This window comes from Callospermophilus lateralis, chromosome 10 (assembly GCF_048772815.1).
Source record: "Callospermophilus lateralis isolate mCalLat2 chromosome 10, mCalLat2.hap1, whole genome shotgun sequence".
Lineage (NCBI taxonomy): Eukaryota > Metazoa > Chordata > Mammalia > Rodentia > Sciuridae > Callospermophilus > Callospermophilus lateralis.
The window spans coordinates 23,654,167-23,671,226 of NC_135314.1; the positions used below are offsets into that span (position 1 = coordinate 23,654,167).

At 33.9% G+C, this 17,060-nt stretch overlaps 1 protein-coding gene across 2 annotated transcripts in view; it reads left to right on the forward strand.

Annotated features, from left to right (window-relative positions):
* The window catches only part of Tmprss15 (transmembrane serine protease 15), a 114,658-nt gene that overhangs the window by 67,760 nt on the left and 29,838 nt on the right, over positions 1 to 17,060 (forward strand). For both annotated transcript variants that reach the window (XM_076868384.2, XM_076868385.2), the window contains 2 exons: positions 6,362 to 6,472; positions 8,127 to 8,259. In XM_076868384.2, coding sequence (XP_076724499.2) covers positions 6,362 to 6,472; positions 8,127 to 8,259 — 244 coding nt within the window. The remainder of the gene's footprint in view (positions 1 to 6,361; positions 6,473 to 8,126; positions 8,260 to 17,060) is intronic.

The window sequence follows — 17,060 nt, forward strand, 5'->3', positions numbered from 1 at the left end:
CAATTTGCCAATGAGAAGAGAAGACATAAATTAAAAGAGAAGAGAAATTCACCTGGAAAAATAATCAACAAATATATGAAACAAAATTGCTCATCATCTCTAGCAATCAGAGAAAAGCAAATGAAAACTACTCTAAGATTTCATCTTACTCCATTCAGAATGCAGTTATTATGAAGACAAACAGCAATAACTGTTGGTGACGATGTGGGGGAAAAGGAACACTCATGCATTCCTCGTGGAACTGCAAATTGGTGCAGCCAATATAAAAAGCAGTATGGAGATTCCTTGGAAATCTGGGAATGGAACCACCATTTGACCCAGCTATCCCTCTCCTCAGACTATACCCAAAGGACTTAAAAACAGCATACTACAGGGACACAGCCACATCAATGTTTATAGCAGCACAATTCACAATAGCTAAACTGTGGAGCCAACCTAAATGTCTTCAGTGGATAAATGGATTAAAAAATGTGGCATATATACACAATGGAATTTTTCTCAGCAGTAAAAAAGAATAAAATCATGGCATTTTCAGGTAAATGGATGGCATTGGAGAAGATAATGCTAAGTGAAGTTAGCCAATCCCCAAAAAACAAATGTCAAATGTTTTCTCTGATATAAGGAGGTTGACTCATAGTGGATAGGGAGAGGGAGCATGGGAGGATTACATGAAGTCTAGATAGGGAAGAGAGGAGGGAGGGAAAGGGAGGGGGCAGGAGATTAACAAGGATGGTGGAATGTGATGGACATCATTATCCAAAGTATATGTATGAAGACATGAATTGGGTATCAACCTATTTTGTATACAAACAGAGATATAAAAAATTGTGGTATATATGTGTAATAAGAATTGTAATGCAAAAAAAAAAAACAAAGTACATGTATAAAGACATGAATTGGTGAGAACATACTTTATATACAGATATGAGAAATTGTGCTCTGTATGTATAATAAGAATTGGAATACATTCTGCTGTCATGTATTCTAAAAAATTAAATCAATTAAATAAAAAATCAATTAATTAACTAATAAACTAATTAAAAGAGAAGAATTACTTGTGAAAAGGAAGATAAGAACAAAAGTCTTGTGTAAAAAGTACTATAATTGTTGATTTTTATGCATTTTTATTATAAAATAAAAACAATAGCAAGTATTTTGAAAAAAAATATTACAAACAATTGCTATTCAAAGTATAATCCCAAATTCTACCATCTATTGCTCTTAACATAAAAGAGATACCAGATTTTAGGTATTAAGGGTTCTTTGTATTTTTTTTTTTCATACAGTGAGATTTCAGTTATTTCTGTTTTGTAATTTATGAAATAAGTTATGCAAAAAAAAATTCTTGATTGAAGCTAGAATGGAATCTTTCATGTTCATAACTGGGTGATCTATATGTTATAGCTTCATATCAAAGAAAACATTCAGCCTTTGTCTTTTTGAGATTGGCTTATTTCACTTAGCATTATGTTCTCCAACTCCATCCATTTTTCTGCAAATGCTATGATCTTATTCTCTTTTAATGCAGAGTAAGGTTCCATGGTGTATATATGCCAAAGTTTCCCTATCCATTCATCTACTGAAGGGCATCTGGGTTGGTTCCACAATTTAGCTATTGTGAATTGTGCTGCTATAAACATTTATATCTCTGTGTCCCTGTAATATGCTGTTTTAGATATAAACTGAGGAGTGGGATAGCTGGGTCAAATGCAGGTTCCATTCCAAGTTTTCCATGGAATCTCCATACTGCTTTCCAGATTGGCTGCACCAATTTGCAGTTCCACCAGAAATGTATGGGTATGCCTTTTTTCCCACATCCTCGCCAACACTTATTGATGTTTGTATTCTTGATAGCTTCTATTCTGACTGGAGTAAGATGAAATCTTAGAGTAGTTTTGATTTGCATTTCTCTAATTGCTAGCAATATTGAACATTTTTTTTCATATATTTGTTGATTGATTTTATAACCTTTTCTGAGAAGTATCTGTAATGACGATGGGGTTGGGGAACACGGGAGAAATGGAGGAAATTTAGATAGGGCAAAGGGGAGGGAAGGGAAAGAAGGAGACAAGGGGGTAGAAATGAGTTAGACATCATTACCCTACATACATGTATGAAGACACGAATGGTGTGAAAATACTTTGTGTGCAACCAGTAACTTGAAAAATTGTGCTCTATATGTGTAATATGAAATGAAATGCATTCTGCCATCATGTATAACAAATTAGAATAAATATATAATTTAATAAAATAGGTTATAGCTTCAAATTCCTCCTGAAGCTGAGATAGATGCTGTTAGAAAAGGTTGTCATCAAGCTGTCAGCAGTACAGTCTTTTTCCATCAGACTTCTTGACACCAAAAGACTGTAAACCAATTACAAAAATGGACTTGGTGATGAAAGATAATCAAGCTGGTGATAGAAAGAGATTAGCACACATATCTGTGTATACAGATGCTCTGCCCTGGTGATCATTTTCAAAAAGTAAATATAAAAGATATTGTGAATTCTTTTGAGTATTTATATGCTTGATTTACCATCTGAGACATTTTAGAAATCCTTTCAAGGCATTCAATGGAAATATAATATAATCATGTAATGTATTTTTATATCTTTTACTTATCCTATTTTAAACATTTCCACTTATATTGAACAAGAAAAATATTTATAACATATACTTATTGAAATAACTGTCCTATAATAGTAGACTCATTGCTCTTTCCTAATAATCAAAATCTGTCTAAGGAATTGAGTACTGCCTATCAGGCAACTTGGAAGTGGCAAAAGATTACATTTAGGGATTTGGAGTCCTCCCTGGATTGTGTGGCATGTGCCTTAGAGACCAGTTTAAAGCCATTTAAAGCCAAGCATATGTTGACTAAATGAGGCAGGGCTACAGGAGACTTCATAAAGAGAAAATGGGGAAATTTGATTCTTAGCAATATTTCTTTTTCCCTCTCTCACCATAAACATAAAACTATCAGAAATAAGATTTTGGAGTCCAGAGAGAGTTAAACTGTTGGATTAAAGACTTCTTAATGAAGCTGAACTGCTGTATGTTGCAGAGAATCAAAATCAAGCTTATGCATGTAAGGAAAATTTTAAAATAGCTTATTTATACCTCTCCTCAGATTTTATACTTTCTGTTCACTTCAGCAACAATATATTATTTTGTCGCATTCAGCATTTTTTAAAATCAATTCATTCAGCCTGCAGAAACAAGTTATTTTTCTCTGTGTTCATAAGGTATAATACTAATAGCTTTGGCTAACACACAAAAAGGAGTTATAATATGTATTTTCATTTAAAATTGTATTGAATATTTAAATTTATTTCTACATAGCTCATTTTTTTCAATTACATATGCCATGACTACTCTAGTCAAAGAGTAAATTACACATAAATCTATCAATGATTAAATTATTGCATTGAGTCATTTTTTACATAATTATTTTAATAAACAATGAAAAATATAATGAGATAATTTAAAATAACTAATGATGACAAACATTCTACAAGCATATTAAGGTATTTGATTATGGGCATGGCATTAGTACTCTCAACTTCTTAAAATAAATATAATATACATCAAAATATGGATTTAAGAAGGAATATGTACATATTTGAACATGTGTACCTAGTTCTAAACCTCCTTGTTTTCTGAATAAAAATTAATACTAAAAAATAAAATATAGTTTCAGTTAAAGTATTAATATCTACCTGTAGAATATGTAATAATATTGGTCCATTTGTCATCTCACTAATCTGGTTAAAAATATGTGTTTGTGAAACAAATTGGTAATTACATTTACAAGAACATCCCTAATAGTATTATTTTTGAGAGATGAAATCCACTTTCCTCATGGTATAAATGTTTGTAAAAACAACCAGCCATGGCTTCCTAAAAACATTTTTTATTAAGATAAATTAGATTTGGTCTGAAAAAGTACAGAATTTTTCAAAATCTAAAGTATACAGATAGCTTCAGTTATTATTGTAAGATACCAGTAGGGAAGGAGTAGGCATATTTTCTTGTTTATATGGTTATTTGGAGGAGAAAGTAATGCAATCAGCACATAGAATGAGAATGTTAACTTTAAAATATCAATCAAAAGGATAATCTCTTTTAAAATATTACTGTTTTGCTATTAATATTATCTATTGAGGACTCACTGTATTTGTAAGCAAAAATAACTTTAAAATTAACTTTCATGGTATATTTAAGACAAAAGTAATAATTATTCCTATTTGACATTCTAGGAAACCGAGTCTCAAAAAGATTATTTTATTTGCCCATGGTCAAAAAAATACAAAAGAAAATGGCTAAACTGCAGCTCAGAAAAAGGTCATATGATTCCAGAGCCAGTATTTTAAACGCTATTCAAATTTAAATGAACAAATTTTGCCTTATAAATTCATAAAAATCATTTTTTTCAAATCACTAAAATTACCATCAATGTAAAACTACATAGTTTTGTAATAGCAGTTTAAAAAGTACCTTATACTGTATCAACCATGCTGATTTCTAGCCTATCAATCATTTAACATATATTAATCTCTTTAATGTTCAACAAATATCTACTAGTTTACTATTGCATGCCATTTTGCCAAGTCTTGAGCTTACAATGAGGAAACATGGCAAATTGGATTTTTATCTCTTACATTGTATATTCAGCTTTTAGAATGACTGGACCCAATGAAAGTATAGACAAAGAGATCTTTATTTGTTCCCATCTACTTTATTTAAAATCTCCCATTTTTCCCCCTTGATATTTCAGGCAGATCTCTTCACTTTTCTACTTACTTCAGGCATTAAATTATCTTAACTGAATACCTAAGAAAACTTTAATAAAATGTATTATCAAGGATAGCATCAAGTGTTCATATCATCTAATTCAAACATTCTTTAATCTTCCAACTCAGGCGTTGTGGAATACAGTTGTTGTCTTTGGAGATTTCCCTCTTTGCCCCAGACTGCAACATAAAGGGTTCACTTCCAAGATCATTTCTTATAATGCTGCACAATTCTGAATCACTGCTGCTCCGCACCTCCACCCCTGTCCAGGATCCAGTCCTGGACATCTTTGCGTTACAGTCTGGTTGCCCCAACAGGCTGCTATTGCCCTGGGATGTGCACATCTTTCCCAGTTTTTAGATGACCAACTTTCTGACTTCTAAATTCTTTACATGGGAATTGATCATCAATATTTACACAGCTTTCTTCTCACAAACCTAGGAAACTAAAGTCATCATCTTCTGTGAAATTTTGTAGTTAACCTAAGTTTAGTCTGGGAATTTTCAGAAGTTGATCATGAAATCAATTTATCTGGTTTTCACCAGCTTTCCCTGTTTTGGTATGGAATGGATGGAATGAGATAGAATAGAATGGAATAGAATAGAATAGAGTGGAATAGAATATAATAGAATGGGATAGGATAGGATAGGATAGGATAGGATAGGATAGAAAAGAAAATTTATTCGGTCACTCAGACAAACACACATTGATGCATGTCCTAGAGTTATGATCGAAATGTATTCAAACTGAAGTGAGCATTTTAAAAAATCTGAAAGTTTTTGTACTTGTCCCACAGGTTCTGTAGTAAGTAAACTTATCTGGGGAGTGGGATTCTGACTTCCTTTTTCTGGGCAACCCAATATGAATTGGTTCGCTTAGGGAATTCCACACATGGTTTGCTGTATGACACTTTTCTTTCCTCCCCCACAGGAGGGCACTCTTTCAAGATCTAAGTCTAGTCAGTCTTCAGTTTGTTTGTTTGTTAGTTTTTCAGAAAAAAAAACATAAACAAAGAACAGTGATCCACTTTTGGATTATATTTTAATTTTTAATATCTATAAATAGGTGATTAATATCGATAGTTGACCAATCCATTTGTGATATTCTGTTATTGTTGTTTTGTGTATTATGTAGATTTACTACATCACTTTATAGTATAAAATATTAATTAATGCTCTCAGATATAGGTTTGCAAGCTATATTCTAAACAGAAACAGTTCCTTTCAAGCACTATCATAATTTGCCATCATAAATTGAGAGTCTAACAGAAATGATGAAGAAACATGTATCCAAAACCTCTTAGACAACATTTAGAACTGTTCCACAGACTCAGAAAAGGAGATGCCTGTTGTTTCATGAACACTTCCTTGAAATCAGATGTATTGGTTTGACACTATTTGTGAAGCAATTTGTGTTAACTAAGCATATGGCATTTTTAATGTCTAAGCTGGTTCTGCCATGTATGTGACAACGGGCTGATGTTTGAGGGGCCTAAATGCAGTGGGTATACCAAAGTCATTCACTTGCAATATCCTTGCCCTGTTCAATAAACATTCTTTCTCCACAGAGCCCTGCAAGGAAGACAATTTTCAGTGTGAAAATGGAGAATGCATTCCCCTGAAGAATCTTTGTGACAGTCACCCACACTGTACAGATGGCTCAGATGAAACACATTGTGGTAGGTCTTGTTTTTATGAAAATACTCATATGACTTTAGCTTCTGTATTTGGATCCACAAATGTGAGAGGGAGATCATGACTGTACTTGTCACATTGTGTTTTGATGTTTTTGAGTGTGAACACCTCCCAGTGATTTTAGCACTTCTGTACCATCCTGGTTTAGGAGAAAGTTGTTTTTTTTTTTTTTTTGCCTCTGTTTTTTGTTTGTCTATTTAAACTAGGCCAAATTTAATAATAATAAGTCTGGGACAATCAATCCTCATAGATTAGCAAAACACCGCAGAGTCAAGATACCAAACAGACGGTTAATCCCACTTATAGTAACCGTGTGTTCTGTCCATTGCTTACAAAGAAGAGAGGCCTTGCTTTGTTCATACAGCCCAGTCCCCTTGGAGATCACTGTAGCAATATAAATAGCAGATTATTTTCTATGTATTATTTTTATTTCTAAGAAAATATTTAATGCATATCATATATATTTATTCACACACACACACGTACACACACACACACACACACACACACACACACACACATATACCATTTTCTACAGACTAACTAAGCACAGTAAAAACACTCCAATAATAAAGACTGACTCTACTTTAGCTATGATGAAATTGAGTTTTAGGAAAATTATATGGCTACCAAAAGGTCACACCCTTAAGAGGGCTAAAACTATATTTTCACTTAAGTCTAATTCTAAAGTCAACAGCTTACGCTTTTCAGAAGAATAAAATGTAAACAATAATTACAATGTTGAATATGTAGTTAAAAACCATGGCTGATGTTTGTCTTGTTTGATAAACTAGCATAGTTTTCTCTAGTCCCTACCTAGGCATGAACACCCTTAATATTCTACCAAAATGTTGGTGAGACATTGGGGAAGATTACGGCACTAAACAGCAAACCAGCAAATGCAAATAAAATAAAGTTTTTAGGAAAAGAGATAAGAATGAAAAGTGTCTAAAATTTTTCCTGAACTTGGGTTTTCTTATATAAGAGACAAGTTTCCAAGGTATGCTCTCTATAAATAACTTTATTTTCTGTTTACTGATATGCAATAGACTTGCATATCTCTACTGCCTCCATTTTTTAGTTATATAAAAGAACAAAATTAAATCAATTAAATTCATGTTTCCAACTTAACACCCTTCAACATACTCTTAAGGAAAACTATAATCAAACTCTAAAGTCCAAATCTTAAGAACATTGCACATTTTATTTAAATGTTATCATTTATTCTTAGTAACCTAGGTCAAAGTGACCCTATCTGTAATGTAATCTCTTTAATACATCTGAGTGTCATATTTGTGTGTTATTTTTTTAAAAAATTATAAATTATATTATAATTTTATGTATTTATGGGGTACAAAGTGATGTTATGATATATGTATACAATGTGGAATGATTAAATCAAGCCAATGGACCTATCCATCATCGCAAATAACTATTATTTTTTATGGAAAGAAAACTTTCAATTTCCTTCTTAGCATTTTGAAAATATCCAGGACATTATTGCAGCCTCCATGCTGTGCAATAGGTGTCAAAAACCTTCCTCCTATCTGAATGAAATTTTGTATATTTTTGACCATTTTCCCATTCCATCCATCCTCCACTCTCTGGTAACCACCATTCTATCTTTTGAATCTTTAGTGCGTCTTTTCAATGGCACAATGAACAACAATGGTTTGGTGCAGTTCAGAATCCAGAGCATATGGCATGTAGCTTGTGCTGACAACTGGACCACCCAGATTTCAAATGATGTTTGTCAGATGCTGGGACTAGGGTAAGTAAGTCTACTCAGCTATCTTTTAGAAATTCTCAATCTCTTTGGCCTGGCTCAGTGGTGCACACTTATAATCCCAGCAGCTCAAGAGACTGAGACAGAAGGATTGCTAGTTCAAAGCCAGCCTCAGCAATGGCAAGGCACTAAGCAAATCAGTGAGACCCTATCTCTAAATACAAAATAAAGGCTGGGGGTGTGGCTCAGTAGTTGAATGAGTTCGATACCAGATACAATCCCCCCAAAAAGAAAAAGAAATTCTCAAATTTTTGCTGATATCAAATTGGATTTATTTGAAACTAATTAAAGTTGTAAATTTAAAAATATGCATGAAAGGAAGAAATAAAAGTATCAACCCTATCCTCAAATATAACTACTGCTAATAGTCTTTTATGTTACATAAATAAGTATACATAATATATTATAGACAATATTGTGTTCTATAGCCTACTTTCAAATGAGTATTGTTCATTTTTCTAGATTATAATTTTTAACAAAATGAAATACAGTTAACTTTTGGTATCTTTAGATATCCCATGGATAGCAAACTCTAAAAATGTTCAAGTCTCTTGTATAAAATAATGTAGTATCTGCATGTAACCTTTGTTCTTCCTTCCAAATACTTCAAATCATCTCTAGATTACTTATAATACCTAATACAATATAAGCAATGTGTGAAGAGTTGTTATAATAGATATTGCTTAGGGAGTAATAACAAAACTATGAGGTCTGTAAAGGTAACAACCAAGCTGTGATAACTTTCATCTCTATTACATATACCTGAGACAACCAGTTTATAAATAGATAAGGTTTATTTTGACATACACAAAGGTTCTTTTTCATAATTAATCAGTTCCATCACTTTTGGCCTCTGGGGGGACAGTATATAATGAAAGGAACACTTAGCATAATAAAATTGCTTTACTCATAACCTAGAATGCAAAGAAGGACAAAGATGAGGTCTTGCAGTCCCCTTCTAGGGTGCTCCTCAATGACCTGAAGAACTCCCACTAGGCTCTACCACTTAATAGTAGAGCCATCTCCGAACAGCACCTCCCTGGGGACCAAACCTCCAATACACAGAGCTTTGGAAAATATTTAAGACCCAAACTATATCACATATCTACTTCTGTTTCTATGGGTCACTTGGCTACCTCAGTCACAGTGGGTGTGGGGAACACGGAGTCAAAACACATACAATGGGAGCTGGCAGGTGGCAACCTCAGCAAGTTCGTTTAATGCAGAAATGATTACAATTGATATAGGGCATGGGTAGGGCGTACCCTCCAACACACACAAGCAAAGCAGGTTATACAACATCTAGAAACCAATCATCTTATGATTAATGTAACCACACTATGAAGAAGCTCTAAATATTGCAGACAGTGGAAGGCAGTCTGAAGGGATCACTGTCGCTATGAAAGGGGGGCTTTATGAGTTAGGGGAACATTCCCTGAGGCCCTTGCCTCTTGGTTCCCTGGCAATGCTAACCTCAATCACAGATGGCTCCCTAGAACAGAGCGCCCCATCCTACAGGTGTTCCTGCCAGTCCTGCATGAGCCCAGGTTTTTCAAGCATTCTGAACTGCTCATAGCTGCTAGCTGCAAACCGAAAGTTACTCCTACATATTTTATCCATTATTGTTTACATCTGGATTAATCCTTGCCTCAAAAGAATAGGTGCAAAGTAAGTGTTCATTAAGGCAATAAATTATTCACAATGTGTCCATGTATGCACATATAAATATATATACATCTACCTAGCAAAATGCATACAAAATATTGTCCAATTATAAATTGTTTTTTCTTCCTGTCCTAAACTGTTGATTTTTTAACATATTCTAAAAGATATAAAGAAAAAAAAAGGAAACGATCCATTAGTGTATATATGTATACACACATAAGCATTTAATAAATATCCCCAATATCTCTAGTTCATCCAATCAAATGCAATTGATTGCCTTGTGTATAAGGGACTTTTCTTTCTAATTGACTAGTTTATATAGCAGAATCTTAATGTGGCACACAAGTTTCCGAATTTTTTTTCAAATTAGTATTGTAACTTTAGGTTTGTTTGAATCTCAAAACATATTTTCTCTAGAAATAGCCTTACATGTAATAGTTAAGTCTCTAGCTTAATACACAAAGCCTGGTTAATTCTAGTATACTGAGAAAATTGTATTCTATACCAGTGCCAAGATAATACACAGCTACTACATGTAAGTAGTTTTTATCATTGGAAACTGTGCTGAGATCCCACTTAGAATGTTAGGAGTGATCCATAACTTCTTTCACGTGGACTTGAAGTTTCAGGTTCCCTTGTCTCTCCAAATTCTGTGCATTGAGAATGGAAACTCCTCCATTGAAGGCCTCATATGAGAGATAATAGCCTTATCCAGAAGGCAATTTTTGTCAAGAACAGAGTTCCGTTATGTAAATAATTATTGATTTAGTTTATGTTTATTAGTATTAGTCAGAAACTCCCTGTACTTTAGATGAACATGTGTGTTTGCGTAATATGTTTTCTATTATATGTTTCACGTTTTATTCTCACAAAAACACTTTCAACTTGAGGAAGAGGATCAGGCAAGAGTATGGGAAGAGGGTGGTTTGTAGGAGGAATACTGTGTCAACAAAGCACTGAAACTGATAGTCTATTCTCACTTCAAGTGGAACACTGGGTAAGTGGCATTGATTGCAGTTTCCGCCTTTAACATTGACTTTAGTTCAACAGTGAAGTCAGAGAGGGGAGACCCTAGGAAGTGCTTTCCTTCTGCTGCTCAAGTTGTCTGTAATGCTAAGGAGCTCTTTGTTGCCCACCTTGTAAAGATTAAGCTAAGGAGATTGGTAACTTGACCTCTCTCCAGATGGCTGCATTAGAATGTTCTGGATTGTTGAGCTTTCACTGCCCAAGAGCCTTGTGTCTCAATTCACCAGCTTCCTAAGCATCATCAGTTAATTATATATACAGTGGCTCTTTTCAATGTGGCTTGTGAATCAGAGCTAAACTGCTTCTTAGACCACGTTTGGGATTAAGATTAGTCACTTCTTTGCAAAGGTCAAACTTACTTTGAAAAAGAGTGTTTTCAATAAATTTAAATGAAATATGTTAAATGGTAGGGCATAATGCTAAATCCTACATTTATATGATAGAATGTAGAAGAAAGAATATATCTTCACTGCATTTCAACAGTACATAAAATAAATATATTATTCTTATTACTCCTGGATTAGAACTAGTTTTAGCAATGAAATTGTGTCATGTTCGTGAATGAATAAGTCATGATTTTTGTTGTAAATGCTTATGTGCGGGGGGGGGCGGGTAGAAACATAAATAGAGAATCACAAGGTAATGTGATAAACACAATGTGATATAAGACAACCTAACTCACTTTGGTCATATTAGGGAAGTCTTTCCAGAAAATGACCTGAGCTCAATGGATGAAAGTCAATTCCATACAACCGTGTACTATTTATTTACGTTTCTCTTTTCCCCAGTCAGAGTCTACTTTCTAGTTCACTGACCTTATTTCCTGTGGAAAATACCTTCCAGCTGGAGACAGGGACAAAGAGCTAGGTTTGTCAGCATAAGAAACAAGTGATGCTTTCTACTGTCTTAGACACAATATTTTTGATGAAGGCCAGGCACTCACTGTCTTCTGAAATGAGTCAGGTAATTTCTGCGAAGACTTTCATCTTTGGCCCTGTGCTTGCTCATTAAATAATCTCCATAGTGCTCTAATAATTGAAAGTAAGTTATAGCCTTAATGAGAATTTGTCTAGACTGGTGCATGGTAACTGAAAGAAAACTTAGTGAGTTTAAATGATGTGTGTTTGGTACAGTGGAAAGTAATTTAGGAGTCAACTTATTAAAAAGGCACTGCAGTCTCTCAAGATTATTTATGCAGATAGGTTTTGAAATGCAATTCCCCACGGATTCTAGTAAATCACATGAGGCAGATTTCATCAGCCTTTACTTTTTTATATTAAACATTTTAATTCCCTTCCATTTATAGCATGCATAAGTAAAAAGTACTTTAAATAACGTTTTTATGTCCTTTATCAGAAAATGAAAGGAAACATTTTATACTGAGGCAAGAATAAATGCTAGTAATTTTTTTGCAATGGTATTTTCTAGGAGAGAACACTACCCTGTTACTGAACCAATTAATGAATGATGCAGTTGACTTGCCTTGCTCAGCTTTAAAAACTAGGATAAGCCATCAGCTCTGTAAAACTTCAGAATCTAGAAAATAATCATGGATTAAAAAGAGTGAATTACTTGTATCCTAATAATTCTATAAGGACTTGATGTGATATTTTTGAATCCCACAATAGTCCTGTGCAAGATAGCTTCATGTGACATATCATAAACGTCCATTAGATTCTCAAACCTGACTAAGAAATGGACCCACTTCGTGTTCTTTCATTGTAGACATGTTTGTGAAATATCGGAGGAAAGGATGAAATGGTTCTTTTGAAAGTCTTTCAAATACACAGAAAATAATTAGCTAGAATTCTTTTTAAACATCACAACAAATTTGTTTCCATAATTTAGCACTGGGTCCTGGAAAAATGAAAGTAAAACTGCTATTCTATGCTACTTAAGAAATCAGTGGGCAAATAGCCTTCCTGTTCCTGCCTATGTTTTTTGTCAGTGTCTCCTGAGTTTTCCACTAGGCCTTAACATATGGCAACTCAGAACACAAAACAAGGGCAAAAAATGGAAAATATTAGAAAAATCGCAACTATTCTCTTTGATATTAAACAACTCATTTTGGCATTTTTGCTTATTTTATATGGGAACAGATAATTGAATTTATTTTTACTTTTAATTCATAACTTCAGCACCAAAAACACTTTTTGTTTTTTACCAAGGTACTTTGGTGCGGTGGGGTGGGAGAAGCTGTGAGCAAGTTCTGTGATGGAACAGAACATATGTATTTACTGGATTTAAGTGACTAATAAAAAGCCCCTCATTTCTGTAAATAACAAATTATAACTCTGGTTTACTTTCCTATCTTAAAATTAGAAATGTACCAATTAAAATTAACTAAGGAACAAATAGTAGTAAACTATAGTAGTTTTTACAACTCTCTAAGATAATCTTTGATAGGTTTTTTATCTAACAAGACTGGTAAAAGCACACTGGTTCTGTAATTATATCTGCCATGGCCAAGATAATGACAGCAAGTGTATCCTGACTTGTAATCCAAATGCTACATCAGCTCCTGGATGTAGCACCTAGTTATAAATTAGAATTCTCTGATTTGGTTTGCAGACACTGGTATCCAAGGTGATCAAAATCAGTGGTTTTCACCAGCAACATTGAATCTGCTGGGAATCAGTTATTCAGATTATGGAACCCAGTTTCACACCTAGAGTACCATCCAAAGAAACATGATTTAATAAACCCTTCAGGTGATTTTGATGCATGCCAAATTTTGAGAACCATTACCTATGGTTGGAGTTCTTAACCTTCCCTTTGTGTCATGGACACTTTTATAAGTCTGGAGAAACTCTCCAATCTCTTCAGTGATTCATATATTTAATTGTATAAAGCAAAACACACCTAGTCACAAAAGAAATTAATTGAATTAAAAAATAATTATCAAAATATTAAAATATGATATGGTAACAAACATTTTAATGAAAGTATTAAATAAGATACACTGGTTGTTTGAATAAATAATATCAAAGATAAACATAAATTATACATAATTTACACATATATGTATAGATATACATATATATACACACACACATATATTGAATAACTGCAATATGATACAAAGATATCTTAAGTTTGTTTTGGTGACAATATCATAGGTGCTGCTAATAACATTGTGATTAGGCACCGTGTACTAGAAGAAAAAAATCTAAATTTCAGTTATAAATTTGTAAAAATAAAGATGTAACTATTTATTACCCAATTACAAACCCCCATAATGTTATCATGAACTACCAGGCTAAGAGGATAAGGACCTTGGTTTCAGTGAGACCCAGGGCTCTTACTTTATTTTTTTTTAATTGATACATACTGTTTACACCTATATTTTAAGTTTGGAAATGCATATTTAGCAAGCAGCAATACAAAAGTGTTAATGAAGAATGCATAATCTATGAAAATATCCCTTCTACCAGCACATTTCTAAATGCAAAACTGACTACCATATTTGTTACTTCTGGGTGGCTAGAAGGCTCTTCCTTTCTAAGAAACCCAGGTGACTCTAACACAGTAGTTTTCTCTTATCTAAGGAATCATGATCTTTGTGCACTTGGTTTGATATAAAACGTAGTACATTGTGGTTTGATTTCACCTGAATAAAACAAAGCAACACAATTCAAACCTCAAAAACTCTTTTTATACTGCCATTAGGTCTAAGAACCCTATTAAGAATAATAATGGACTTAATCCAGGGGGTCCCTTAGCTTGTAAACTCTGACATTAACTTTAATTTTCTGGAAATGTTACTCCCACCCTCATAATAGATCAAGAGAAATGGAGAGTTTAGGAAGATCCATATAAGAAAGATATCGTTAAAGAGTAAAACTGTCCATAGCTAGATTTTTACCAAAGCCTATGTTGCTGTTATATATTATTTGGAAAAACTCATTCTTGATTTCACCAACTAAATATATAAGAAAATATACTACTATGGCTTAGGAGTTTCTTTTCTATGAAAGTTGCTTATTTGTACTAATACAATTCAGGGAGGATTCTCTTTGTCTTGAATTTCTATTTGGGATTACACTTTTTAATGGGTATGTTGACACCTCAAACAGATTGATGCAGCCAGGGAATTACTGAGAATATAATGATACATACAAAAAAAAGAGTAAGAAAAGCTTTTATGTTTTGGTATAATTATGAATTATATACCATTAATTTTCTGCAACATATAGTTATTTAGTCTGCTACATTGACACAAGGAGAGAGTTTGTTTTTGCCTAAGGACAACTCCATTGAGCATTTCCTATAACCCTGTTCTAAGGGAGAGAGAGGTTTCTACATTATAAAACAGAAACAGATAAGAGGAAAAAACTTCAGTCTTGTGAAATTTATAACAAAACCTTCTTTATTCATCCTACTTCTTTTCTAAAAAGTACTTTTAAGGCACCACCTATTATTAATGTTGTATGTTTTCTGAGACAAAGGATAGTTTTAAATAAAATTGATGAAATCCAAAGGAAAACAGCTCTTTCCTCTCTTTAATTTTCCTTTACTTCCTTATTTTTTCTTTCTTCTTCACATCTTTATTGGTCACCTTCTCTTCTCCATCATTTCCTCCCATTCCCTCTTCTTTTCTTCATACCCACTTCCTTTAAAAAATACACAGATATACATGATGACAGCATATGCAGTAGAATTAACAGAATAATACATGAAATTAAAGTCCAAAGAAATAAGGATACAAATCTAGGAAACATAACAAGATTATTACAATGGCACCATTCATGTCTGAGATTCCTGGAAACCCACTCATTAAGGAAAACATTGACATCACATTGCCACATCTAGTGAGGCCAAATTTGAAGTTTTGGTGAGGGGCAATGGTGATTAGAAAAATAAAAACTCACACAGGCTGATTTTGAAGACAAATAGCTGAGATAAGGTGGAGTGTTGCTGTCTGATGGAGCTATCTTTATTTACATATGTTTTATTATCAGGTTAAAGACTATGCAAGCATAATTCTTTGTACTCAGAAAGTTACAGAACTGGAAACAGCTATGCAGCTTTTCAGCAGTTGCAACCCACAGTTGCAATGTGCAATGTTAGGACCTTTGTGTAGCACTCAAAAAGGTCCATTGTTTAAAGTTGCTGTTGAGATGGCAGGTTCAGGGGTAGCAGAGCTGGTGAAACATTGTGTTGTCTAGCATGCTAGAGAATTCCTCTATCCCTAGGAGCTATGTGCCTGAGATCAAGGTTGAAGCTGATAAGACTTTTCTTCAGAGCCTCCTCATGCAGGGCATTACCAAAGGAGCTAGGCATCCTATGCCTTTGCAGAGACACATTCTTAGGTACCAGGCACGCCATAGCCATGTGATTATCAGAGACTCCCAATCTCAGTCATTACTCTCCCATACTCTGCCACAGCTCTCCACATCATATAGCTTTCATGATGAGATAAGAAATGGTACTAATTCAACCCAGTGTGGTGGCACATGCCTGTAATACCTGTGGCTCAACAGTCTGTGGCAGGATGATTGCAAGTTCAGAGCCAGCCTCAGGAACTTAGTGAGGCACTAAATTACTTACTGAGACCCTGTATCAAAATAAAATTTAATAAGGGCTGTGGATGTGGTTTAGTGTTAAGCTCTATTGGGTTCATTCTCTGATACAAAAAATAAAAAAATAAAAAGCTACTAATTCTAAGGGGAATGCAGATTTCACCTGATGGTAAACACTAAAGGAATTTCACACATGTGTTTGTAAAGTAATAATCCACTAAGAAAATATAGGTACTGAGAAAACATCAGAGCAAAAGTGGGTGTGTGTGCCACATGACCCTGCTCAAAAAATAAACACTAGCAGTTTCAAGCTCTAGTAGCAGCTAAGAAATCATGTTCAAGTAGATGACGGTGCCCAAAGTGTCTAAGATGTTGTCCACAGAGAACCTGTCTCCTTGACAATCTTGTAGAAGTATCACTTCTCTCAGCCATATTTTTCATAGATGGTAAGAGGAATTTGTTTTCTTCCTAGCACCATTACATCTGTAAGCAAATGAAGAGAAGCGACCAAACTGACCCATCTATTTTTCTCTTACTCATAATGCAGTAGATTTCACAAAAGAGAAAAGGGAT